This window comes from Mauremys reevesii, linkage group 5, assembly GCF_016161935.1.
Source record: "Mauremys reevesii isolate NIE-2019 linkage group 5, ASM1616193v1, whole genome shotgun sequence".
In the NCBI taxonomy this organism is placed as follows: Eukaryota; Metazoa; Chordata; order Testudines; family Geoemydidae; genus Mauremys; species Mauremys reevesii.
Window position 1 is genome coordinate 51,971,264 of NC_052627.1, and position 27,996 is coordinate 51,999,259.

The 27,996-nt window shown below is 40.8% G+C and overlaps 2 protein-coding genes and 1 long non-coding RNA gene across 7 annotated transcripts in view; 1 reads left to right on the top strand and 2 right to left on the bottom strand.

The window, feature by feature from the left end:
* Window positions 1–27,891, top strand: SCOC (short coiled-coil protein). Of its 3 annotated transcripts, XM_039542218.1 has the most exons (6): window positions 1–343; window positions 13,630–13,701; window positions 13,796–13,879; window positions 14,545–14,683; window positions 24,188–24,328; window positions 27,778–27,891. In XM_039542218.1, coding segments are annotated over exons 1-6 (501 nt in total). In that variant the 5' UTR covers window positions 1–279; the 3' UTR covers window positions 27,779–27,891. The 3 variants fall into 3 exon arrangements, with proteins under 3 accessions (XP_039398152.1, XP_039398153.1, XP_039398154.1); XM_039542219.1 differs by lacking the exons at window positions 24,188–24,328; window positions 27,778–27,891 and adding an exon at window positions 18,701–18,766 and having other exon boundaries at window positions 12–343; XM_039542220.1 differs by lacking the exons at window positions 24,188–24,328; window positions 27,778–27,891 and having other exon boundaries at window positions 14–343; window positions 14,545–17,047.
* Window positions 5,400–12,488, bottom strand: LOC120406976. The gene is made up of 3 exons (XR_005599712.1): window positions 11,218–12,488; window positions 7,388–7,561; window positions 5,400–5,626 (listed from the first exon to the last, which is right to left on the bottom strand). It is a non-coding gene; the product is annotated as an uncharacterized LOC120406976 (long non-coding RNA).
* CLGN (calmegin) overlaps window positions 19,098–27,996 on the bottom strand; it is a 65,989-nt gene continuing 57,090 nt past the window's right edge. For 2 of the 3 annotated variants that reach the window (XM_039542215.1, XM_039542217.1), the window contains 5 exons: window positions 27,762–27,881; window positions 27,377–27,518; window positions 24,104–24,181; window positions 21,277–21,374; window positions 19,098–19,985 (listed from right to left, as the gene is read on the bottom strand). In XM_039542215.1, coding sequence (XP_039398149.1) covers window positions 19,905–19,985; window positions 21,277–21,374; window positions 24,104–24,181; window positions 27,377–27,518; window positions 27,762–27,881 — 519 coding nt within the window. In that variant the 3' untranslated portion in view covers window positions 19,098–19,904. The remainder of the gene's footprint in view (window positions 19,986–21,276; window positions 21,375–24,103; window positions 24,182–27,376; window positions 27,519–27,761; window positions 27,882–27,996) is intronic. The other variant, XM_039542216.1, reaches the window with a different exon arrangement.

Sequence of the window (27,996 nt, forward strand, 5' to 3'; positions counted from 1 at the left end):
AGCCTGAAACAATAGTGTTTGCTCTGCATGTATCTGATCAAGCTGTTATAACTCTTTAACTTTGTAGTTTAACAATTTCCGGGAAAGAGCTCAGGGTTCAGGCAAGAGATCACACTGAAAGAAAGATGTGTATAGTTACTGGAAGGATCAGGTAGCACCAGTTTGGATGGAATCATTAAAGATTTAACAAGAGCTGTCACATGCAAGCTGAAATATGGGTGACAAATGCCATTGTTTGATGCATTTGTGAAACAAATTTGTTTGAAAAACTGAAACAAAATGGAGGTACCTCTGGAAGAGGAAGACAGCACTTTCACCAACATTTCCTTGGCAGATGATTCAGGTAAGAAGCCAGTCATTTGATTATAGAACACAACAAACTCCAAGACTAAACAATAATATTAGGCAATACAAGTCTGTGTGTGCACACGCAGATCTCTCGTTACCCACTAGAATGTTATTTTTAGGAAATGCCCTTGAGTAAATTTTTCTAGTTGATTAGTTGAATAAGACTTGTGATTTTAATAAAAATTGAGATTTTTCTGGGGAGTTGTGGAAGTAGTCTAAATAGTATATGGTGACATGTATTCCCAGCTGGAAATTGTGTAGCCTTCCACTATTTTAGTAGGAAAAATACAGTACATTTGTTAGCTCAGTAGCTGTTACTGTTAAAAATAAAATACCCATTGAATACAGATTAGCACCATAATCAATATACAGCAGATAAAGGTCACACAAAGTGTCACAAATTAATTAGTGACTGGAATGGCATAATCTATTTAAATCCCAGCTGTTATGCATTTAATTGTTTTTAAAGAAACTGTAAGGGCACCTGTTTGTGGACCAAAAAATTATTTGGAATGAGGAATAGGATATTTCTATTTATGGGAAAAATTGAATGTGTTATACCATGCACATGTAGTAAAATTATTAAAGAGGACAGGCCAGATTCTCAGCTGGCATAAATCAGCATGACCTCAATGGAACAATGCTGATTTACATAGGCCAGAAATGTGGCTCATTGATTACTGTGTAAAGCATGGCCCATTTCTTCTCATTCTACATATGACTCTTTATTATAACATTTTATTTTGTATTGTGTCTTTGTTCATACTGTCTCCCATAATTCAGACTTTTAGGATCTTATTCTCTACCAGCATCATATAAGTGTGATGGAGCAGAGAATCAGACCCTTAAGTATTATTTGATTGCTTTAGAAAGCATGTATCACTATAATAGCTAGGCGTTTATATGCAAAATTGAAACTATAATTTACATAAACTCATGGGTGGCGTGTATAAGGGACTTGGGGAGGCTAATCCTCCCCAAATTAAAAAGGCTGGCCATGCAGGGGGCAAGTGCCATATACGGCACAAGTCACCTCCCTTTAGAGGCATGCCAGCCTGCCATCTTTGCGCTCTGTGCAATAGCGCCGGAAGCTCCTTAGAAGTGTGTGTGGGGGGGGGTGGCACCGGTGCCCAGACTGTGGTGTACGCCATCCTATCCTGTCCTGCCTCTTCTCCACAAGGCCCCACACTCATGCCGCCTCTTCCCACCTGCTCCACTTCTTCCCCTGAGGTCCGTGTTTGGGCAGGCTACACAGAACGGAGGGGTTGGGGGGACGTGTTTGGGATTTATTGGTCATGATCCCCAGGCAGTGTGAGCCCAACAAGCCAATGGATTGTTCCCCCATCAGAGCTGGCTGTGGGGGAGGCAGGTCACCCAGCAAAGGGGCAGGGAGAATGGCAGCCTTTGTTCTGTGCCCCAGGGCAGCACCCACTCAGCCCAGCACAGCTCTTGGACGGCTGGGGTGGAGGGACTGAATTCCCGGTCAGCTGGGGCTGCTCTTCCCCAGGCCAGACTCTGCAGGGAAATAAAGAGGGGTGGGCAGAAGAGTGATTCACAGAGTATCAATTACGTGGCTGTCTAGCACTCCCCTCCTGCCCAACCCCCCCCCACTATATCCCCTGCACAACCCACCTACACACACACACACACACACTATACCCCCCCCCATTTTTTTCCTGCCTATGAATTACTGTGTGTGGGGGGGGGGGGGGGGGAACAGGCAGAGAGGAGTGAGCTGTGGGCAATTTGGCGGCGGGTCCCGGAGTCCCTGTTGGAGGGAAGGACCCGCCGCTGAATTGCCGCTGAAGAATGAATGAAGCAGCGGTGACAATTCGGAGGCAGGTCCTTCCCTCTGACAGGGACTCCGTGACCCGCCGCCGAATTGCCGCTGAAGAAGCGTCGGTGGTAGAGCTACTGCCGAAGCGCCGCTGATCGTGGTAGAGCTGCACCCCTCCGCTTTGTGCGCCCGAGGCAAGTGCCTCACTCGCCTCGCCCTTGTTATGGCACTGGTGCTACAGCACCCAGGATCTGATTTTCAGAGGTGCTGAGCACTGACAGCTCATTAATTTGAACTAGATGTAGTTGCTCAATACCTCTTCAAATCACATCCTAAGCATCTCAAAAGTTATGCACTAGATACTTGACTGATGTGACTTGTCCAAAATCACACAGGAAGTCTGTGGTCACATCAAGAATAGAGGCCAGTCCTGTTCTTCCATCCCAAAACCACCAAGTCTCCTGAGTGGGTAACACAAACAAAGCTGCTGCTGCCACCATCTATAATATTGATAGCTAACATGTCATTTGTCAGTGATTAAAAAACCCTCAAATATAAACACCCAAACTTGGAATTAAACATGCTAAACTAAATAAATACGTTTGCATCGAAAGCTGAAGTGTGCTACATTTGGGCCCTGGTGACCCATGGAGAGGTGTGAATTCCAGAGTTGGGGTCCCTTAATGTGACAGGTCTGCCACTGACCCCAGAAATTTTTGTCCCAGGAATCAACAGCAGGAGCAATAATTAATAATAGCACAGGAGAGAGAAATTAAGAGGTACTGAATAGGCAAGACAGAAAAGTGATGTTTTCAGATAGGATTTGAAATCACAGGGGAACAGGGGCACAGGCATGCTGTTCTAAGAACAGTCATATGATTCAGACCAGTGATCCATCTAGTCCCGTGTTCTGTCTCTGCCAGTGGCCAGAACCAGATGCTTCAGAGCAAGATGCAAGAAGCCACCTAATCCCTAGTAGTTAGATACTGGTTTAAACCCTGAAGCATAAGGTTTAATATAACTTCCAAAATTTATGTTAGCATTAACTATGATAATGCTGGAGGGTAGGAACTGAGGAAGAGAAGGGTCTTGTTACTATAGTGGTAAGACTGGTGAGAGACAGAGAGGAGGCCAATTGCAGATGAATGGGAAAAGAAGGAAGGGAATTAGAGTGAGAGAGAAAAAATTCCAAGAAAATAATTACAGCCAGTGCAAGGAGGGAGCAAAAGCAAAAGGCAATTTGAAACTGGACCCTGAAATGAATGATAAGCAAGTGGACTTTGCTTGAGCATGAGCTGATGTGATTGCAGAAGCAAATGCTCCAGTTAAATTAAGTTTAAAGTCTGATCACAGAAAGACACTCATCTTAATCAACTGTAGTAAATATTTTTGCACCAATCCTATCAGAAATGGACAAAAATAAAGAACTTTAATACTGATGATAATAAGTATAGCCTACAAGAAACATATTGTGCTAAATGTGTGCGCTACCTGATAACATATCAGACCAATAAACATTTAAACTGCAAGTTTTCATATCAAAGTTTCTCTAGTATAGGCATAGCAAAAAGCCAGGGAAAACTGTGGCTAAGCAACAGGGTTACTGATTCTGATTAACTGACTGCAAGCCACGAATATTTAATATTTATTGCTATTTCATAACAGCAGCATTTCTTCATTTTGTTGTTAAAACCCAGATTTTTTTAATTTCATTTTTAATTTGAATCAGACAACTAATACAAAATGGTAGTAAAAGATAAGCTTCATCGGCAGTATAGTAGCAGCACAGACATCTAGGTCTGTTGAGAAGCAGTAATTTATATTTGTGAAGAGGTAATTATTCCCACGTTTGGGTAAAGAAGTAAAGAGATATCTTTTCTTTTACATACTAACAACACTTTACAAACTTCTCAAAGAAGTTTACGGACTCAACTGATTGTGTAAAGTAAATAAAGACAAAATTTCAACTAAATGGTGAGAACAGCACTTATTGTTAATTGTAGAAGCTAGGATACTGCCATTCTGTACACTGTGTTAAAGGCAACATGAGCTGGAACAAACACTGAATTTATGCCTGTTTACTTCTTTACAATGTATAAAGAAGGCCCACATTTTTTTCTGCTTTGTGGATTGGTGTTTTATATATGCATGTCTGTACAAGAAAATCAGGGTAAACAAGAGCTGAATTTCTAATGGAAAAAAAATTGGACATGACAAACAAAACCCTTCTCCACAGACCTTTCAGGCCTTCTTTATGTTGTACTTCACAAAGAAGCAAAAAGCATAAACCTACTTCCCCCTCATTGTAAGGTCACCATTAAAGCTTTGGTGAGCTATGACTCATTGAAAGGTCTTCTCACAAAACACAGCAGTACAAGGGCTACATTAGCAAAATACCAAGACCATGCCATGTACTTTATGTTTGTCACCCATAGCCTGAAGCTGGGGGGAGAATCAGTAGGACAAATTTTTAAAAAATTGGATGTCAATTTGTGCTTTGGGAAAAATGCATATCCAGCTCTCCTGGGTGAACAAAATGGATTATTCGGTATACAAATAAGTTCTTGGCAAACAGTTTGAATATGCAGTTGCCATATTTCTATGTACAAATGAGGGTTGCATTCATGCACACATTTTCTCACATGCAGGTGGGACTCCATTTTTTTAAAAAATTCTTACTTAAATGGTTTTTTCATCATGTTCCTATTACACCTCTGGTGTTTAGGGCAGTGACGAAGCTCCTTCACTCCTGTCTGTTTCTGGCAAGTCTTTCAATGGTTCCCCAGCTGTGCCCCAGGTTTTTCAGCTCGGCTTCCACAGCTCTTTGCCATGTTGTTTTCGCTTGCCTTCAGGTGTCCATCTTATTGCTACTCCGGTGATGGAATCAGTTTCCATCTGAAGCACATGAGCAATCCATCTCCAGTGCCTCCTGGCGATGATGGTCCTCAGATCCTCTTGGCTGCACTGTGTCAATAGATCTTGGTTTGAGATTGTTCTAGGCCAAAAGATACGGAGGATTTTTCTGAGGCAGGTTGTATGGAATGAAGACAGTTTGGACATGTCATACTTTCTCATTCCCCAGCATTCTGCACTATAAAGTAGTGTTGAAAGTACGCAGCTCTGATAAATCTTGAGTTTGATTTTGGTGTTGTATTTTGATGATTTCCAGACTGTACTTAAGCTCCTGAATGGGTTCCTGGCTTTATTGATTTTGTTTTGAATGTCCTGGCTTGTTCCACCATCCTGGCTGATGGTGCTGCCCAAGTATGTGACAGTTTCTACATTGATGAGAACATAATCCTCTATCCATACTAGTGATGGTGAGGCAATATTAAAGGTCATGATATGTCTTATTGTGAGTGATTTTCAGTCCAATTTGCAGGCAGAATGCATTGAGTCAAATTGTTTTTTCTTGTATATGGTGTTGGGTATGTGATAGGAGAGCATCATCATCTGTGAAGTCCGGGTCTTCAAGGGATGAGAAGATTGTCCATTTACTGCCTAAATTAAATGGTTTACTTAGTGTTAAAGAGAGGAAATATAAGTAGACTACAAGCTTGTTGGGTCAGGAACTGTTTCTTATTCTGTATTTATACAATGCCTACCACAATGGGGCCCTGATTTCAATTTGGGCCTCTTGGTGCTACTGGCATACAAATAATAATATGAGACAGATTAGTACAATAACCTGAGACACAGAACTCGTTCATTCAAATACTAGCTTGATTTTGTTTTGCAAATAAAACTGCCATTATGAAACTATTATGGATAATATTAATCAACACTTTTTCTGCTTTTGGTATAGGTCTTTAGCTGTGATTGTCAAGTTGCATGAAGGTGCCATGTGTTACTTACAGCACTTCTTATAGCTAGTGGCAAAATGTAATAATAATTGTATCGCATTCTGGCAAAAGCAGCATTACTTGAAAATCTTATCAAAGGCCATCTGTCATCTCTGCAGATAAAGAAAAGACTTGATATTAGGGACCTGTAGTAGTTAGCACTGTTAGTAAAAAGTATCAAGCAGTTTGTATTCCTTTTAATTTCCCCCCCACACACATGACAATATTGGTTAAAGAAGGAAAGACTGTGGTCTAAAAAGTGATGTGCCATACTCATTTCAGAATTTGTACAACAGATCCTATTGTTGATGAAAAGGGAGCATACATTCCTGTTCTAATGGGGAACAGTGAAGCCTGTGTTGTCAATCAGTGGAAGCAGACTCCTCCTGTGCCTGTAACATCGTCAAAAAGGAAGTGAATGGTTTATTGGTTTACCCTATGCATCATGGAAAAACCCATGATGCAGACACGAGTTTTAGAAATAAAACACCCGAAAGTGTTCACCACCAGTAGGAAGTGACAAGCTATATTACTGTTTGTCTGTTGTGTCAGGAGCTAAAACATGCTGAGATTCTCTCTCTCTTTCTAGTCATAATATAATTGTACATATTTATGCACTCAAATAATCTTGACTATTAATGATGCCTTATATGCTGAAAGATCATTGCTATTATATGGAAAATACTTTTTTCAGTGAAGCTGAATAAATTAATTCCTTTTGCAAGCAATGTCAGCTAGTTTTAGGAAATCTTAATTGGAACTTGGGATACATGTAAGTATAGATAATTACTTTTGTACAGTGAAACTCGCTGTTCCTGTAAATTGAAGATAATATGGGCTACAGTACCATGAATACCTCTCCTGGTCTGGCAAAATGCCTTAGATAATATTATAAAGAAAATTAATAAGAAATGGATTAGTGCTGGTTCTTAGTTACATGTAAATCAGTTGCGACTTCAGGGTCACTGATGTCATGCTAAAAATTATACGCTCTCTCGCTCTCTGTGTAAATCTTCAGTCAGAAAATCCACTTAGCTGAAGTAAATGATCTAGTGTGCAATGTAAAAACAGTTTTAATAAACAAAGAGGCTGAATAGTGGAACATTACTTAGGGCAGTGTTTAAGTATTTCAAGTAATAAAAAGAATCCTCTTATTTCTTCTTTAAACAGAGCTGAGTAGATAGTAGTATCTTGGTGCGCTGCTTTACAAGACAGAACAATCAATTTTCAGCATATGTGATTAGTAATAAAATGTTTTCTTCAAGATAAAAGGCACTGAATTTCAGAAACAAAAATAAACTACCAAAATTCTATGAACATAGTTTATGCCTAATCTCTCAACCTTCTGGTGAATTTTTCAGACAGTCTCTACTACTCAAAAACAAATAACCAAAATCAAGGATGACTAATTTGAACTTACTAATATGCAAATAAATATCTGCCCTTTTGATTTTGTCCTTCCCAGTGAGAAGGGAGCCAGGTGGCAGCAGATCTGCTTCTAGGTTCTCGCCAAAGGGTAGTTAATCTTCAGAAAGGCAAACCTGCCAATAAGCACAGGACCCACCAAGGCAGAGGAGGAACTTTGTCACAGTGCCTACAAAACAAATGTGGCAGTATATGATTCAGACTACAAAGAGGTAATCTAGTTGATTGTTCTACAGTAACACATGCAAGGAAACAATTTTATAAAAAGAGAAATGTAAGCCTCAGATACAATAAAAGAACACAAAGCACATTTGCCCTCCCAAATGATCAGAGTTATGTATCAAAAACAGACATTATGATAGTATCCTACCCCAAACTGAGCAAAGTAAAACAACCCCTGACAGCACCGCACATGACAAAATGGAAAACAAAGGCAAGTCAGAATTTCCAGTGTTTTATCCAACATGATTTTATAATTCAGACAACTGACTGGTCCACAAAAGAACAAGCTAGAATAATGGTTTGATGACATCTTTTACAAGCAGTTACACTCAGTCATAGAAAGAGTCATAAACTAAGTAAAGACTCCATTGCAAGCCCACTCCATCTTAAAAAAAAACCAACAACCAAAAAGACTTCTAGGATTAATTCATGAACATTTTTACAAAATAATAACAGCATCTACCATAGGCATTTTGGAGTCTTCCCCATTATTCTCCTCCTCCTTGCATTTGTATAAATGTTATGAATGGTTATTGAACCACTAATTTAGATGGAGACTAGTTTGGAAAACTAGCAATTATACCACACCAGTGAACACTGCAATTTGTGCAAGAACCAGGTCTTTTGCACTTTAGAGGCCTGTGAAGTGCTGAATATCTTATACCTTCAGCTCCCATTCTTTTAAGTAGGAATTGAGGGTGTTCAGCATTAGGCTCAGGAGGAGAAAGGGGGCAGTTAAATGAACCCCCATGACTGATTAAGGAGTGGTACTGCTAGGATCCAAAGCTCCCTCTCTTAAAACAGGGAATAATGGGAGGGAGAAACTACTACAGCTATGAAGAGAAGCCTCCTCAGGTAAAAAACACCTGTAACATTTTTTTTGTTTGTGGACAAAAACAGGGTGGTTTTTGCCTGGTAAACAAACTCCACATATGCACACATACATATGCAAAAGCCGTCCATGCGTTTGAGTTTAGAAGGAATTTAATTAAAAACAGGAGAAATGGATTGTGCTGGTGGTTTTGTTGTAGCAGTGCTATGCTCGGTCTATGCCAGAGATCTAAGATGACTCTTGGTTGCCAGGCTGGCAGCATAACAAGGGCAGCATGCAAGATCATAGGGAGAGAGCTAGCTTCTACTAGTCATTCTACTAGTAGCACTCGCTGGCCAATCAAGGAGTGTCACTGACAAGCTCCAAAGTCATAGCTACAGTACTGGGGGCTTGTTTTCAGGGATTAGAGAGGATTAGAGAGGTTAAAAAAAAACCCTTTTCTAAAAGCAAACAGCTTGCAGCTGCTCTAATTACAAAGGCTCTATGACAGAGAGGGTGAGGCTCAGCCATAAATCCTTTCATATCCTGAGAAACTTGTTCATTTTTACATAAACTGTTGCTTGTTAGGTAAAAAGAAGAGTGGGTTTTGTTTGTTTTTAAAATTAGCACAGCATTTAGGAGGCATCCATCAACATGGTACAGTATCATGGAATACTTTCCAAGGTGTAAATACAGCAGAAAACACACTTCCCTCCCCAGGAAGAGTGTATAGTCCAAGACACTCACCTACATACCCATGTGGCACAAGTTACCTATCTATAACCAGGTACTTATGTGCTGTCCCATCCACCTTGAAAAAAAACACTGTGGTATAAGATGGCTAAACTTGAGGTGTCAACAGCTTATAAAGCAGGAGAGTTCAGAACCTGCAGTTAGTTGTATCTGATATCTGATTCTCTACATTGCATTGTCAGGATGAGACTTGAACATAGAAGCAAAACCAAAACAAACAAACAAATAAAACCCCAAAACACGCTAGTGGCTTCTTTAGGTCCAAATTGACTTTAGTGGGAGCCGTGTATGCGCATTCAAGGACAGATTTTGGCTGAAATACACTAAAAGCTATCAAAAGATTTCCAATCTAAAAATTCCAAATTGCTCAGGTACTACTGATACAGAATATCTTGCATTCCATACCATTGACATTAACGTCCAGTCTTTGTGGCAGGGACCATCTTTTTGTTCTGTGTTAGTACAGTGCCTAGCATAAAACTGTCCTGTCCCATGATTAGGGCTCCTAGCTGCTACAGCACTAAGTGAAACAATAATAATAATATTGAAAAAGTGTTTTAACATGGAAATCTGTAGAAAGTCTAGATGACAAAAGAAATAATCACAAACTTGTGCCTTACATGTAGTATTTGTATTTGCCCTATTATGTGGTTATGATACATTCTAGCAATATTTTTATGGTCTCAGAATACTACATTATCAGATTGTATTAATTTAAAATTATTAATAGAGAGAATATTGATAATTAATGGTTACATAAATACAGCTCCACTCTATTAACCTAACTTTAATAAAATGGCATTTCTGTACCATTAACACAACATGAAGTGGTTGTGCAATCTACAGTCTAATCAGAAAAAAATATCTACATGCAAATAAGAAGAACTTTCCTGAATCTATTTAAAAGAAGAGAGATCTGTGACTAGCCTAACTAGACACTAGAGGTCTCTCTTACACCATCATTGGTTCTCATTTCATTGGTAGAACTGAGAGGTGAGCCTGATTGTGGGTGAAGGCTCAGACTCAAACATCAGAATGCAGCATCACCATGTCACCATATACAATAATTACATAGGCTTTATAGAGCACTGTATACCATTGAAGCATTGTACAAACATTAACAAAAACAATAATCTAATTTGAGCTTCATAGCAGTCTCCCAACCAGTGCACTCTAACAAAATGCCCTCATCTCAGATCCTATGGTACAGTGTAAGAGGAGGTGCACTCATCCAATTTTGGGTCGGTCCACAAACTGAACCAGTTCCCAACATAAATTAAAGAAGCCTGATGGTTGATCTAATTTATGGTGACTACAGTTTTGAATGACCATTCTGGCAGCTGGGTCATAAGAGCTCCCTAACCATGCCCCCTTGCCAACCCCTGTGTAGGAAGCTGGGACAGCTGCAAGGTGCAACAGTGTCTCTAGGTTACAGCAGTTCTCAACCAGGGGGCCGCAAACAAGATTCAGGGGGTCTGCCAAGCAGGACCAGCGTTAGATTTCCTGGGGCCCAAGGCTAAAGCTCTGGAGCCCCACAGGGGCTGATGCCCCAGAATCCCACTGCCTGGGCTGAAGCAGAAGCCTGAGCAACTGAGCTTTGCAGGGCCCTGGGCAATTGCCCTGCTTTCTACCCCATAACACTGGCCCTGGCTGTTGTATGCAAAAAAAAAAAAAACAGTTGTGGTGACACAGGTGGGCCACAGAGTTTTTAAAGCATGTTGGGGGGGGGGGGAAGGCTTGGAAAGAAAAAGGTTGAGAACCCCTGCTCTAGGTCACCTGAGGATTCCTAACTACCTGGGGAAATCCTTCAGTATTGGCTAAGCCAGCCTTAGGACAGCTTTCAGTCCAAAGTTGCCCTATCCAGATCAGGATCTGGAGCTTTGATTGAAACTCTCAGAGTAGCTGGCTTCTCTTTTGCCTGATAAACACAGGTTATGAGTCTCATTTTATGAACAATTACTTCCCACTGCCATGAATAGTCCCATTAAAGTAAATGACACTACTCACAATATTAAGTACTATACTACTTCTGCACTTACCAAAACATAAAGATGTTCACAAAATCCAACAGATGTGCATAAAAAGCAATAGGAGAACCTCAAATGGTTTGGGAATTAGTGACTGATTCGGATAAGTATCCATGTTTAGCCAGAGATTAAATCCCACAGATGCTGCACAAGTGTCCCTCCCTCAACACCTGATGCAAAAAGACTGTTGTACCTTGGAGATACACCTTGTGATTACTGGCACGTATCAGAAACACTTCTAGAGGGTGGAGTGTTACTTAGCTTTTTTCCCCATTCAAAACTAATTTGCATGTGCCCGTGCTCCTGGCTGCTTTGGTAAAATTTTGCATATGCAGTATTGCCAACCTCAAGAGATCAAAAATAATGGGTCAACCCTCTCACCCCCACATAATGAAATTGGCCCATAAAATCATGATTTTTTTTAATTCCAAGTAATATTTTTGTGTCTTGACTTTTTAACCTCTAGTCCTCTGCCAATATGTGTGTGATAATTTCAGACTGAAAAGTCAATCTTTAATGAACTCAAAAACCACACACACCTCTCCCTTCCTGCTCAGATAAAGATTCCAGTACTTACCCTCTTCTCATCCCTAAGATAGGGGAACCACCATCCATTTCCTATTGCTGTCTTGACCCAGCAGCAACACTTCTATCACAACCAATTTCCAAGCGTTGGCACCACCACCTTTCCCACGATGCTCAGGGGACTCCCCTTCCCCACCCACAGGCTGAGGGAAGCTGCCCTCTGATCCCCTCCACGTCCTACCCCAACTATCCTCTGTACCTCCTCGGCTCCCTACTGCATGCCCCCTGAAACCACTAAATCTGCCTTCTGCTCCCCCTCCTGCTTTCACACTGTGTCGTCTGCTCCCCACAGCCCCCGTCTCTGCGCAGCCCCCAACCACTTGGCAGCCGTTTTGCCTGGGGGCTGGCTTCAGCCCCTTGACACCCGAGGGCGAGGATAACTTCAGCAAGGGCAGCCTGGCTGCCCCACGCGGATGGGCTGTCGGGACAGGGCAGCCCCCGAGCTGGGACAGTCACAGGAGATGGGGCCATTGTAAATAAGGGACAAATTCATGAGTTGGCGCCTCGCGTCATGTTTCAGGAGACCGGTTAGAAAACAGCCCAAGCGGTCAGCGCTGGGACACGGCTAAATCCTGCTCTGCGGGTTGCCAGGACAACGCCCTCCCCGCGCCGCTCCAGAGCACTCCACTCCCCACGCGCACTGCGGGCACAACCCCACCCAAGGCCCCAGCAGGTCTCCGGACTTTAGCACGCCTATGCCCCGCCCTCTTCCCCAAGCCTCCTTTTGGTCTCACAGGCCCCGCCCTCTATGGGACAGTTTATCCAATCAAGCAAAGCGCGAGAGTGACGTCAGGACAGATGTTAGCTCCCTTTGCTTATTTGCTGTCCTTGTGGAACGCCCCGCCTCCTAGAGCCGACTGATTCCTTCCGCCCCGCCTCCGCGAGAGTCTCCGCTCTGTTTGTTGGGTAAGCGAGGCGCGCTGTGCGCGCACCGGCCCTGGGCAAGGAGGCTGCGCAGGCGCGCTGGGGAGAGGAGGCGGAGCCGCGGGGAGTTGGTTCTGGGCGCCGGGGACCGCAGCCTGTCGAGCAGCGGCGCGACTCCGAGGTGAGTGGGGAGGGGCCGCCCCGCTTGGGGCTCCCAGCCGAGCGCACCCGGCTAGCGCCCTATAAGCGAGATTCGGCTCGGCTGAGCCCGGCCGGCGGCGGGGGCAGCGGCGTTGGTCGCTGCGGCCGGGCGGGGCCGAGGATACGCTCGCTAGGCGGCAGGCCGGGCCGGCGGGGCGGGGGGCTGTTCCGCTCAGCCCCCGGCCGCTGCTCCGCCCGTCCCGCCAGCTGCGCTGGGGCAGAGCAGCCCCTGGCGCTCAGCCCTGTTCAGCGTGGGCTGTCCACCTAGCGAACCGGGCTGGAAGGGCCCGTGCTGGGGCCGAAAGCAGGACACAGCAGTCCCCAGACAGTATTGAGCCGGTCCGTGCACGGGAGAGGCGCCCAGCTGCCTGTCCTGTGAACTGACCCAGGCCGGATTGACGGCAGCTGTAGTGCTAGTCACTTACTCCCCGTAAAAGCAGCAAATTTACCCACGAAAGCTCATGCTCCCAAACGCCTGTTAGTCTATAAGGTGCCACAAGACTCTTTGCTGCTTTTACAGATCCAGACTAACATGGCTAACCCTCGATACTTACTCCCTGTGTGTAGTGACAGACTACAAGACGTGCGGACTGGGACTTGGGATGGGTTTGAAAGCCTCTCGCTGTTCTCTTTGGTCTGTGTGTAAATGGGGACTGGGCAATACTTGACTCACCGTAGTAGCCCCTGTAAAATTCACCTCTAAAGATGATTACACTTACGTTATAGTAGTGGCTAGTTTTTCTTTTGATGTTGTTTTTTTTTCTCTTTAAGCAGAATTTCTCCCAGAAGTCCTGAATCCAGGAGTGGAAAGTTCCCATTCCACAATGATGAATGCTGACATGGATGGTAGAAGGCCTTTATTCTTCTTAACTGATATTCTTTAGTGTAATAGCTAATTTTGCCAGAAAGACTGCACTAAAGTTTATGTGGTTTATTGCAGCTGTTGAGGCTGAAAATCAGGTGGAACTGGAAGAAAAAACACGTCTTATTAATCAAGTTTTGGAACTGCAGCACACGCTCGAAGGTTAGCAGTTTTGCCATCCTAGAATGTTACAATGTTGAACAGCATGCAGATATTTGTAGGGAGACTCCTTGTATTCTATGGTAGCACTTAATCCACTGATCAGAAGGGCAATCTAAAGTACTGCTGCCCATGGTCTTTATCCAAGGGAATGTTTACTGCCCAATGCAGAGTAAGATACATAAACATGATGGACAGATACTTCACTAGCATCAGACAACATTTTTCTGTTTATTTGTATGATGTAGTGTCCAGACCCTTTGATAGACTCTCAAAAGTCAAAGTGGACCAGTTTCAGTAACTTTTAGTCATAGACAAAATATGCTTGTGGATGAGCTTATTAATGTCTGAAGTTCTGCAAATGTCTATGGCTGCTTAGTCAGCAGTAGATAGCATGTTAGCACCTGAAAAATTACATGAATCTCAAAATAAATCTACAATTGAAATCTTAAACAGACCATTAACAGAATGAGATGGTTGGGTAACAAGTTTGCCATATGATAACACTGTTCTGTTGCAAATAATTTGATTTAGCAAAAGATGGTTGGATGACACTTATGCTACTGTGGTTTCATATGTATTGCAGTTTTACCTTATGTAAAAACTTGATTTGGGTGCATCACATGGCTTAAGCGTGTTATGCGTTAAAGACTTTTTTTTTTTAATAGATCTGTCAGCACGAGTAGATGCGGTTAAGGAAGAAAACCTGAAACTCAAATCAGAAAATCAAGTTCTTGGACAATATATAGAAAATCTTATGTCTGCATCTAGTGTTTTCCAGACAACTGACACAAAAAGCAAACGAAAGTAAGGGGTTGATTTCCAGATTACGCCATTGTATTGCTGCTGCTTTTTCTGTTTTCATTGGCATAGGCTACATAAGTTAAAATACCTTAGTTTGTGGCTTCCCTGGATATTTGAAGATTAATGGCTATTATAGACAGTTAAAAACATTATCATAAACAACTGGAGCCATGAGTTTGTGTATTGTTAGCCTTTGAGCAATGTGCAAATGTAATGTAGAGACTTTATAACTAGACTTGCATATTTGTTTCAAAAATCAACAATGGCATGTCTTGTCAAAACTGGATTCAGTTTGTCAGGTTAAGCAAACATCTGACTGTCAACTACTTTGAAGATTTTAGGATAGTGTCTTGTAGCAGAATAATACAATGAGGTGTAAAATGGTGTTAATCTTATTTTAAATGAACACAAACTTACTTTGCACCACCTTTTCTTCAGCTCAAAAAATAAGTTTAGGTATCTGTCTAGAACACTCATTACCTTCACAGATGAAAAACGACCATTTAAAAAAAATATTTTGAACAGGTTAAGGATTTTCATGAACTAGTAGAGATGTGACTGTTCTCTAAGGGTTCTAATGGCTTCCTTGTTCTTGACAAACTGAAAATAACCTGTTTGTAAAAGATTTTGTGAGGAGTGCTGAATTAGTGGGATGTTAAACTGTTTACAATGTGATATCTTTCACACTTCAAACCAGTTTCTTTTCTAACTGCTGGCAGTTTTTCTGTTAGCTAATGTCATTCAAGGAGGTGGTGTTATGCCATGTTGAGAACCACTCATCTTAGCATTCCTGCTTTTATACTGGGGGCTTTGCCAGCATAGCTATATTGTTTTTTCACACCCTGATGGACATGGCTATATTGACAAATCTTTGTAGTGTAGACCTGGTCCTAGCCTCCATGTGCCACTGGAGCTGTGTGTAGGTGCCGAAAGCTAGCCTACTGTTTCAAACATCATTTGGTGCTCGAACAGCCTCCTTATACTGATTTCTGTTGCCATAGGTAGCAACTTCCAGTTTTTGCACTAATACTGTTCCGTGCTATTAGGAAGGGGTAGAAATTGGTAGTTATGTCTTTCTGAGATGGGATATTCTGGCTACATTAGTATTTGAAATGCTGTTTCAGCAGTTTCAAGGGGCTCAGCAACCATTCAGTTTTCTAGTGTAGACATGTTAAATGGTCTGCTGTTACTAGGATTGGGCTGTAGTAAAGGTCAGCAAAGTTTTTACAAATATTTCTAGTGTACGTCAGTATTAATAGTGAAAAAGCAAAAGGTACAAATAGGTAAGATTTCATTTATCAGTATTGAAACTTACGCATCCCTCCCAAATGTCTTTGTATCAAGCTAGTTGATTTGCTGTGTTTTTATGAATGTTAGTTAAAACATCTTTTCAATAATGGAAATCACTTTTCCCATGTTAAGAGGTAAAGTAAAATGTGTTATTGTCAAGGCTGCATTTCATCACTACTGTGATGGATTCTGTAAAATAAAAACCAAACATGAGAATTATGTTTGGGTGAGTGGATATAACTGTAAAGAGTTAAACCAATGTCAGACTGAGCTTCCTTGGGCAGCTAAAGGAGCTAGAGCTCAGCAACAGCAAAGTGGTGACACAGGACCACATCTGTGAAAGATTGAGACTGTTCAGGCAATGGGGCCTTGGTCCCTCCCACCAACTGTTTTTTAAAAAAAAAAAATTAGACCTGCACAGTTTTAGATGGCACCAAGTGGGATGCCAAAAGTGAAGCTTCTAAGTTAAATATTGAGTCAGGGCCCCAGTTGCAACAAAATTAAATTTGTAGAGTGAATGGGACCTAACCTGGCTAGGGCTTTAACCCAAATGCCTGGCCAACATAGTAGCTGGGTCTTATAAACCCCTAACAGTAATTTTAAACTTCCTTGGGGTTTATCTGTCCCCTTTGTGCTTACTAAACACCCTGTGTGTAGTCAAGTACTGGTAGCAAATAGGATTAATCTTTTGCCTAATTACTTAGGTAAGTGGTGTTTGGGTATAAAACAGTACCCATAACGCTTGTCTTTAAAAACATACTTTTGCTCCTTTCTCCGTAACTGTCCCATGACGCAAGGGATAGCATTACACCCCTTTACATAATAGGAAAGATCCACCATTGTCACCTGGTGCACTTGTTAGAGTTGAGCCACTTTCCTAAAATCAAAGAGTAATCTTAATCATGTTTTGTATTAATGTAAGATTGGATAGTGGTATTTTAGCCATATGTATATAGAGTAGTCATTTCAACAGTAAACATTCTGCTTCCCACTATTGTGGCCTTTTAACTTATAAACATTTTGAAATTGTGTTGTATTTCTGTTTTTACATTTAATAAAAGCTTTTGACTTGTCTCAGTTGGTTTGTCTTAGAATGGACAGTATATAGGGTTGGAATGTTTTATGGATGTAAATGTTGGGAGTTAAGGCGGTTTTAAACTAATGTGAAAGTTCTACATAGAAATTAAACGGTAGGCATGATTAGCATTTGCTAACCACATGGAGTATATAGTATTTTTCAGTAAGTTATCACTATCTAGGGACCTGACACTGGTTGTCTCTGGGTACTAAAATTAAATTTATGCATAGCTATCCAGTGAAACTAGTCAGCAATAGAAAATTCATTCACTTTTCCCTTAACTTTGTTTCAGTCAAAGTAATTAACCTGAATAAGCTGCATGTGCACCAGAAGAAACCTCTCTTCTGTAAATAACTTTGCATTGCTGTATGATCATGTACACTAATTATTCTGTGCTCTAAACGTTACATAGTGGGTACTAAAGGCCCAGTCTATTCCATTAACTGCAGTGGAATCAGACCCTAAACATGTCAGATTGGTAAATGTTTAACCATAAGTTATCATGGGCCCAATGATTTGGGTATCTAAACCACACTGATAGAGAACCTAATCAAAACTGAAGAATGGATACTAAGAAAGCCCTTAAAAGCACCTTTTAATAATTCAGAAACATTGCACTTTATTTAAAAGTATCGTTTTGGAGGTTTGCGTACCCTCTATCTAGGTTCTTAAGCTACAGACTTGAACACTACACAAAAGTCAGCTCAGGGCTAGTGTACACTCGAACTGCTACAGCGAGACAGTTGCGCCACTGTAGTGCATCTGGTGAAGATGCTCTATGCCAACAGGAGAGCGCTCTCCCATCTAAGCAGTAGCTATGCTGGTGGGAAGCTCTCCCATTGACATAGCACTATCCACCCCAGTGCTTAGGTTGCTGTAGCTTGTGTTGCTCTGAGGGGGGTGGCTTTTCCAGAGAAGCCTAACCCTGCTTTTTCAACTTTGAAACAGCTACATCTCTTCTTTAATCTCTAGATCAGGCCTTGGAACACTGGTTACCTCAAAAAGGAATAAAAATTGAGGTAAGGGGGTCTGAAGTCTCTGCACTGGAGGGGGGGGGAAGGTCCCCCCTCCTCTCCAGAGCCTCTCAGTTGCCATGGAGAACCTGGCCTTCCCCACTGATAAAGCCTTAGACAGATCTGCAAGCTGTGAGAATGGGGATCCCATACTCAGGAAGAGACTATCAAAATTCATCACTTCTTCCCTACTGTTGGCTCCCAGTCTTAGTGAGGTAGGCTTGCTCTCTGCTCAACATGGATGAGACTTTCCCCTGCTGAGCCAGTTAAATGTGGATCTGGCTATACACAAGCCAGAAACTTCACCTTTGCCCCAGACAAATGCCTCCTGGACAGGAGGGTCAAGCAATGGGGATAATTACTGTCCTTCTGCTTCCCCTGGCTGTTTTCCATTTCCGTGGATGGGGGATAATAGGAGAAAGGAGGATGAGGAAAAAGCTGCTCCTTAAAACCTCTTTAAAAATCCACAATAATGTTTTGAAGGAAGTAGTTTGAGGAACAAACAATAACACACAGAAATGATAAACTTTAGTTTAAAATCTTAAATCCTGTGAAGGGCTTTGCTATAAAAAAAGCTAGAGTGACATCGATTTGCGTTTGGAAGCAAAGTAAGTAGTTTTTTGGTTTTTTTTTAAACAGGAAAGATGAATTGCTGGAATAGTGAAGGGGGTGGCAGTGTATGACAGAGTGCCTGATTCACTGCTTTACGGTCAAAAATTCTAGAAGGAGTTCTGTCAAACTCAGTCTAGAGAGCCAAGATCCCATGACAGAATTCTGGCAAATTCTCTTTAGCAAAAGACAAAGTTCAATAATTTAAATAATTTCAGAAAACCCTTCTTTTAAAGACCTTTGTGGTATGTACAATGATAACTACATCTTGATTAATTTTTTAAATATAAGATAGAAGCAAACAACTCTTGCAGTATGCTGTTTATTTAGATCCTAGTGTAATTAAAGGTGTCCAGCTACTTATGACTATAATAAAAACTCAACCCTTCAAAATTATCTGTAAGACTAATAAATTTCATGATAAACATAAGAGATTAAATATTTTATTTTCAAGAGGCAATGTACACTTAGCAAATATTTTGTCAACCGGGATTAGGCCATTCTGGCTTGGAACATGAGAACTATAAAAGTTTGAAAAAGTTACCTGTACACCATTTTACTTCAAGTAGATGGGAAGTCTCTGCATTCAGATGTAAAACATGCTATGCTATTAACCAGTGTTCCTATGAATGATACCTTGTCAAATAAATTACTGTAACAAATGCCTAAAGTGAACATGTGACCACAAACATATTATAAAGGTAGATCATTTACAATAAATACAGTGCTAGCAACACATTTTATCATACAAAAAACCAACTATTGTATTTAGCTCTGCACAGAAAAAAATGACTGGCCATTTCTTTAGGGCTGTAAACTGTTAGAGATGCTACATTCCACTTCAGGTGAAGTGGAAGCAGCTGATTTGTGCTAGAGCTGCAAAATACTATCATCACATTTACTATTCATGTTTTAAAAAACATTTAGAGCCAAAATGACCATCAACCAATATTAAGTAGTTTAAGAATATCAATCTTTTAAATCAGATAAAATTGCCATTTTACTTTTATTCTAAATTCAAAAAACCATCTAACTCTTCAGATTACTTTTTCTATTTTTTTTTGAGGAAAAATGCTAAGTTTGGGAAGATCAAGGAGGCTGGATATGGAAGCAGGAAGCTATGTAGTAATAAAAAAATGGACTTAAGTCTCAGTAACTTGCATGCTGTCAGGCACACCAAAATAGCATGCCACATTTCTATAATCAGGAACTAAAAATACTAGTTGGAAATAACTCAGTCCTTTCGTACTCTTCTTTTGCGTACTGATTTCATTGGACCATCTCCAGATCCTGTGCTTTCATCAGCTTCTTTCATCTGGAATAGAAGATTTTGGTTTAACTTCATCAAAACAGCAATCTAAATTTAATTATGGCAATAATGAGAGGTATTTTCCTTATCCCAATCACATTGTCTATGGATAAAATACTGCAACACCTGGCAAGTGTTACAAAATGCACAATAGTAAAGTCCCTTTCCTCAGCCTTCAATAATCTTTATTTCCTGTCCTATAAATAGAATATAAAAGATGAGTATAAACTGAAGTTTTATCCTTAAAAGCGCCTTTTCTTGCTTAATTTACTCAGTAGTATCTAAAGAAACAACTTCAGTTGCAGGGTCATGAATTCAGTGACCTTCCCCCCCCCCCCCCTTGCCCTTAAAGTACAGTCTGCACTCATTCTACCCATCATTTCTTACTTTGGAGGTTTTAGGTACTCCACCGCTGCATTACACAGGGAGACAAAGTAAGCAGCATGGGACTGGCCAAAACAGATATCCGACTTAGTGCTTCCTAATTTGAAAACAGGTAATTACCATATCAGAAGTCCTCCCAAGAGGAAACTCCTATATGGGCCAATGTATTGCAACCCTACTTCCCAGCAACACCCAATGGCAGGCCTGTCATTTTAATTTAAAGTTCCTGAGCTATAGCACTGTCTTAGCAATGATAATCAACAGTTTGAGAAATCTGTGAATGAGATATTAAGAGCTAGTCATAATTATAAAAATGTTTGTATATCCTGGTAATAACTGGATAAGATATGCAGAAATAAGAAAAATCTGAAAGATTTTTGAAGTCTTCCAAAACAAGGCATTAAGAGATTTGCTACCTGCCAAAGTATCCAACACTTTCAAAACTGCTAAAAGAGTGGCTAACTATATAAAACTGTACTCTTCTTTCAATCTCCCTGGCACAAACCCTGTCAACACCACCAAATTCTACAGAAAGTTAGAAGTTTTAAAATAGTATCACTTCAGCCAGACTCAGAGGAAGGAGTTCCTTTTCCAAATCACAGCAGGCTGCTTCCGAACACATAATTTACAAAGCTGCTTTCTGCTTTATGTAGCAGGGGAAGCTGTAACCACAGATTTTACAAGCCTATACAGTTCTAATGCCTGAAATAGTAAAATATTCAAACTAATATAGAGAAAACATCCAAATTAGTATGTGGACGGGGGTCTGGTTTTATGGATAAATTGGAGGAGGAAAGAAGGATGTGGTCACTATATCCCCTGTAAAACATATTTCCCTGAAACAATCAAATTCCTGCTTTTTCCCCCACTGTGCTTATTTGCAAATCTTATTTGCTGTTCTAGAGTAGCTCACCTCATCCTCTGAGCCAGATTTATTCGATTTGTCACCTTCTTCCTGACTTCCTTCTGCAGCTTCATTCTCTTCATCATTTTTATCTTCACCTTCACCTTCTAGAAGACAGATTAACATGACGACTCAGTAGATGGACTATTTTATGCGAAGATAAGTGAGAAAACCAAATACACTACTAAAGCAAAACACAAAAAAATACACCAATTTCAAATTTTAACCTGGGCCATTTTATATGCAACTGTTCAAACTAACATAACCCTCTGATACCAGGGTTAGAGATTTCTTAACATCAACTAGTGCAGGGGTTCTCAAACGGGGGGTTGGAACCCCTCGGGATCATGAGGTTATGATGTGTGGGGTCGCTTCCACCTCAAACCCTGCTTTGCCTCCAGCACTTATAATTATGTTAAATATATAAAAAAGTGTTTTTAATTCATAAGGGGGTGGGGGGTTTGCACTCAGAGCCTCTCTCTGTGAAAGGTGTCACCAATACAAGTTTGAGAATCACTGAACTAGTATAAGATCCATTGTCAAATTTTAGTACCCAATTTTGACAATTTCACCCTAGGCTCTTTTCATGCCAGCAATTCATGTATTTAGACATTCAAGCAACATTTATTGCAACTGCAAACAACTGTTGACACAAAAAGGAAGAATCTACTCCTTAATCTCTAACTATTTTAGCAAATGGAATTTTAGTCCAAAACAGAGATTGGATGATTTATGGAACAGACAATGGAATTATGAGTCTATCGTACAGAGTATAGTTAAAGTTACCACTCATACTTGATGGGTTTCCCAAATCCCCTATTTTGGCCTTCAAAAAAAAAACAACCTCATAATCAGAAGCAAGATCCTAACAGATGAGGGCACACCAACTCAAAGCAGCACCAGACCTTGCTGTACAGATGCAAAACCTGCAGACATATCTCCACTGCAATGATGATCAATGCACTCCACAACACACCTTTCAAAATTGATGGGTCCTACACGTTCTTATCACATGTAGTTTACATCCAGTGTGCAAATGCCCCAACTACAGTTATGTGGGTGAAACAAGACAATTACTACACTCTCAAACTAACTCATAGAGAAAAATGATAAAAAAAATAACTAACTACCATCACCTTTGGGCAAACCCACTTCACAAAATTATCACTATCTCTGACCTCTCAATCCTTGTTCTCAAAGGACACCAGCAGAACACATCCAAAAGTCGGGCCTGGGAACTAAAATTGGTACCTTTGCTAGATATAAAAAATCATGGACTCAAACACTGGATTTATGGCTCATTACAAGAATCTGTAACCCACTAACCTTCTTTTGTCCTAGGAGTGCAGAGGATTAATTGCCCACTTCACCTGGAATGGTTTCAATACACATATTAACTCCTTATGCTTAACAATCTGCTGTTCTACCTTGTATTTAGCTGTGACACTTTGAGTACCTCTACCAGCTCTATGTAAACTCAAAAGTTTGTCTCCCTGACCAACAGAAATTGGTCCAATAAAAGACAATACCTCACCTATTTTGTCTCTCTAATATCCTGGGACCAAAACAGCTACAATATTGAAATCAACATTAGTAATAAAAACGTAGTTCTTAGTGACAGACATCCATGTCAGAAAAAATATTAACTGGCACTTTTTGGTAGTCTCAGCAGAGGTGCCATGAACTGAATGGGCATGGACACTTAAATCATTTTATTCTCTCTGGCCTGATCTACAGTAGGAAATTTTGACCCATAATTCACTACCAGTCCAACTCCAGTGGTGGAAATAGTAATGTTAACAGGTATTTAGTGTTTTTATTCAGAGAAGGGAAAGATGACGTGGTAGGAACACCTGATCCCTGTCTGCACCATAGTCTCTACCAGTACTACCAACAGTAGAGTTACTACCAATAGAAAACAACATGTCCTTGTATAGATGCAGACTTAGAGATATTTACTTAAAAAAATAGCTATATAACTGTAGGGATGGTGTGGCCAAACACCACTGTTCACATTCTATCAAAAAGACTTCAGTTTTTAGTGCTATCAATACAGCACTTTGCAGAAGTGCTAACATCATTTAAAAATTATTGAGAAAAACCTAAACACCAAAAGTAGCAACTGGCAGAAACTGAATAAACAGGATAATTGTACTATTTGTTACTGATTACTTAATAAATAAGGATCTAATTGTCCCCTCAAAGTTGCACATGCATCTTATCCTCCATGGCAGAGTTACCTCCTTTCCCTGGATGCTTCTTTAGGTGTCAGGAGCTCCATGCAGAGGAATGAGGGCAAACCAGGGGATGTGTGGCCAAATCAAGTTATCACCACCCACTGGCCCCACAGAAATGTCATATTAAAGTAACAGAAGAGCAAATCACAAAGTTGAGGAGCCCCTTTAGAGATAACATCCTGCCAGCAGCCACATACACCCTTAAACTGAGGAGGTCTACTTCAAATGCTTCTGCTGTTCACAATTGTGCTGTTTTGCATGGAGGGGCAGGAAGTTTCTCTCATAGGCAGATCCCAGGAGATTTAGAACTTCATAGGTCAAATCAACACCATACTCTCTACCCAGAAACAAAGACGCATATATTGACTCTGCAGATGTGACAGCTATGGTCAAGATCAGAAGTAGAAAACTAGTAGTAAATTATATCATGGTTGCAGATTCCATATGAAGCAGTCTGGTAGAAAGCCTTTTACATCTCTGCAGGGGAATTGTTGCCCATCATCCTGAAGTATTAACATCAGCAAGAAGGTGCAGGAAGCGAAGGAAGGAGTAGAGGCCATTTTCAAGCCTGGGCCCAGGTTACTTCTCTTTCTCAGTACCTGAGGGAGGCTCTTTCCTTCCTTTCTTCTTTTTCTCCTTTATCATCTCTTTTTTCATCTCCTCAATTTGTCTTCTTTCTGTAGGAAAGGCAGAATCAGGGAAAAGCAGAAGCCATGTGGCTCCATGCTTTCAGGCATGAAGAGGCAAAAGAATGGTGTAAAGGGAACAAAACCTTCTCTTAGGTATGAAAGGTTGGTTGACAGGTTTTTGCCTGCTTCTTCCTGGTAAGTGGAATCATGAGTTTCATGTAAAGAATAGGAAAGTAGGGAAAAGAAGAGCTGTATCACAAAGCCTTTATTTTTTACTCTCAGAAAGCACAGAAGTTGTCTAAAGACCTTTGAATAGACTACATGTCTAGAAATTAAAGACTTTTCTTTAGTACGTGTTTAGTTACTACTGGGATTTTAGGCTTTAACACTGGATCCAATGAGTCTCCTTGGTGTAACAGTACTGACCGTAAACAGCCATTCCAAAGACAAAATTCGTAAACAAGTTAATCAAAGAAGTTGTGTGATTCAAGTTAGTTTTTCTTTGCAGTTGGCACCACATGTATTACACATTCATTCCAAAATCTACTTTGATAATGCGAGTCAGCTATCAGAAAAAGATCCATCTTTTAATAATGTTTCAGTAGTATTTCGAACCTCATCAGAATAAAACCAGAAAAAAAATCTTGAATGACATTCTGAGTATCTGAGTTGTACAGCTTGATTCAATGCATAAGGATTAATGCAGATTTTAGAATTAAGACTGTTTTCCACAAAACTAATCTCCTTTCTGCTAAAGGGAAACATCACACTACAACGCGAGGAAAATCCTGGAAGTTTAATAGATTGAGATTATTTTTTACAGTATGAAATCTGTAGTCTAAGAAATACGATTCTTTTACTTGTATCTTTAAAGCAAGTTTCATCTTCATGGTATTACATATGAAGTCACATCTCATGAGTTTAACTACGTAGAACAGGCCTGAACTGGGCTGCTGTGAATGTACTTTGGAGGGCAGTCATTTCTATGGACTTGCAGGGCAGTTGGCCATTCCCATAGGATTCCTAGCAGAGATCACATGACAGAGCGGGGGTGATCAGTGTTCAGCTCACTCTTCCTGTTCTAGTCTTAGACAAGGCAATGTGGGCTGAGTATGATTAGTGAGCTCTGTACTGTTCTGCTTAAATCCCTGATATGCAGTGTAGTTGTAGCCATGTCAGTCTCAGGATATTAGAGAGACAAGGTGGATGAGGTTATATCTTTTATTGGACCAACTTCTATTGGTGGGAGAGACAAGCTTTAGAGCCACACAGCCCCGTAGAAGAGCTCTCTCTCTCTCTCTCTCTCTCACATCAACAGACGTTGGTTCAATAAAATATTACCTCACCCACCTTGTTTCTCTAAACTCCTGGTGGCATTTTGAGATGCTGGCAGGCTGAACCATTCCCCTCTAGGACAGAAATAGACAGGGGGAAGAGAAAAGAATGAGATGAAGGAAGGAGACGATCAGTGGAAGTGTGAAAAGAACAAAGTAGGGAAGTGAACGTTGCAGTGAAAAACGTATATATTAAAACACAAAAAATCAGACTGAAGGAAACCGAAATGGAAAGAGATAAAGGAAAAGGGGGGAAGAAAAAAAGCAAGAGATGCACTAAAATTTCTTTAATAAAACCAATGCAAAGTGCCCAATAGGCCCAAAGTGCCAGTGGTTCATGGGAAAAAGGTGTATCCCCTAGAGAAACACACACAGATGCAGCATCGCCTGAACTGGATGGAAAGAACCTGTAACTCAGGAATCCCAGTCTGCCATGCTGATAGCAGTGAAGTAGGCTCTAGTAACCCCTGGTTTCCAAGATGAACTCAACTGGGATACAGTAAAGGGAAGCACTCAACGGAGAAGCAAGGGAGGCTTCTTTATTCAAGGGCAAGGAAGATGACAGTGCCTAGGCTAAAATAAGAGGAAGAATAGAAAGAAAATGCCAGAGGGTCTGGACTAGCAATTGATGCTTATGTCAACAGTACAGGTGGCATGGGGACAGTTAATGCCTCTGATGCCGAGGCATAGATGGAATGTCTCATGCTGCCACAGACTGTACCAAAGCACCAGCACTAACACAGCCAAAAGCTATCAATATTGAAGCATCCATCTCATGCAGAGGTGGCCAATGGTAAGGCATTTGACACTGAGGTCACTCACCAATGCCAGAAAACACTGGCATCAAGAGGACACAGACACTAGTGTGGACACAATCTGATAATCACTTGCCTCTTGACTGTCACTTCCTCAATAAGGAGTGAAAAGAGTAATACTGAAAGAAAGTCTTTGGAAGGCTTAGTCATCTGAAAGAACTTGACAGACACCAAGACAGTGCTCAAGGAAGGCACTGACCCCTCTTCTTATATACAACTTCAGGTGAGAGGAATGCTACCATGAAGTGAAAAGGTATCAGAATGGTTTAAGAACACTCCGTATTGGATCTAGTGGCATGGGATGTTTTAGCTAAGTCTAAAAGTATTTCAAGGCCTGATGATCTACTGGTTTCTGACTTGGCAGAATGAGACTGAGATCTGTGCAGGCTCCTAAGGCAGTTCAATGCCAGCAAATGACACCCTCATAGCTTCTGATAAAAAGTGAAGTAGCTGGCAGCTCTCCAGGATTGTGAGAGAACAATTTGCACATAGAATAGTTAGGAACAAGAAGGAGAAACCACATACGTTTAATGATGATGGACAAAGTGGCACAGGAGAAGCATAGCTTAAAGCCACAGATTTGCCAATGGTCATCTTAGATCTGAAACGATGTGAGACCATTTCAATAACATCTTAAGAGACCAAATATCCAGAAGGAGTATAAAGCCTAACATTATGCACAACTAACTATATTTATATATTAGAAGCATTAAAAACTTTCTCCTAAAGGAAGAAGTTGATGAAAGACCAAAAGACACTGTAGCGTCCCTGCTTTTTGCCTTGCTTGGTCAGAAGGAACTGCAGGGCAGCTGGGACTGTGCACTCTTGCTCAAGGGTGGAGAAAAGAAGGGCAGAGGCAAGGTGTGCATACAGCCCCAGCAGACGCAGCTATTCAAAAAAGGTCAAAGAAGAGTAGACTCCAGGCAGGCAATGGTCAAAGAACTACTTACATTACTATAACACTTTTTTTCCCCCCAGCCCTATTACTCTACAATAGCTGGTTTTAAGAACTGGTATTATTCTGCCTGGAAAAGCAGTCTATAGCTATTTGAATTTTGACATGTCTACAACCAGAGCTTGTTTGCTCAGCTTACCTTCTACAGCAATATCTTCATTTTCTTTTTCTTCTTCCAATTCTGCTTCATCATCTATCTCCCCTCTCTCTTGTTCTAGTTCTCCCTTTGTAACTGGCTTAGAGATATCCATTTTTTTGTAGTCAATGTCTTCTTCTATTTTCTATAACAAATTAATCATTTACATTTTTAATGAACTGATATCTAACATTTATTTTCTAATTTGGGGGGATTTTGTAAAGGCCTATTATTAAAACTAAGATTTACGATAAAAGCCCAACTGATTTTATTTGTAAGTGATTTTTCAATTATGTAAATTTATTGCTGCTAGAGGGCATTAAGGTCAAACAAATTACGGTACTATCCTTAGAAAAAAAGGTGAAAATAAACTCAGTTTTTCTTTTACCTTGGTTGGCCAGCAGAACAATACACCCAATCCTACAGGCAGTGCTAAAGTCAAGATGTAAAGAACCCAAAGCCATGGACGGTCTTCTGCAGCAGTCACCAACTGACTAAACATACCAGGCTGCAGAAAGAAACGAAGAACGAATCACTATAATGAATAAAGTGACCTAGCATATATATAGCTCACTGCATTTTTCAAAGTACTGTACAGACATTTGTTAATCTTTAACATCATG

Coding starts and splice junctions, on each gene's coding strand:
- SCOC (XM_039542218.1), top strand. CDS start 280: ATGGAGGTACCTCTGGAAGAGGAAGACAGCACTTTCACCAACATTTCC. Junction 344..13,629: donor TTCCTTGGCAGATGATTCAG/GTAAGAAGCCAG, acceptor CTCTTTAAGCAG/AATTTCTCCCAGAAGTCCTG. Junction 13,880..14,544: donor ACTGCAGCACACGCTCGAAG/GTTAGCAGTTTT, acceptor TTTTTTTAATAG/ATCTGTCAGCACGAGTAGAT.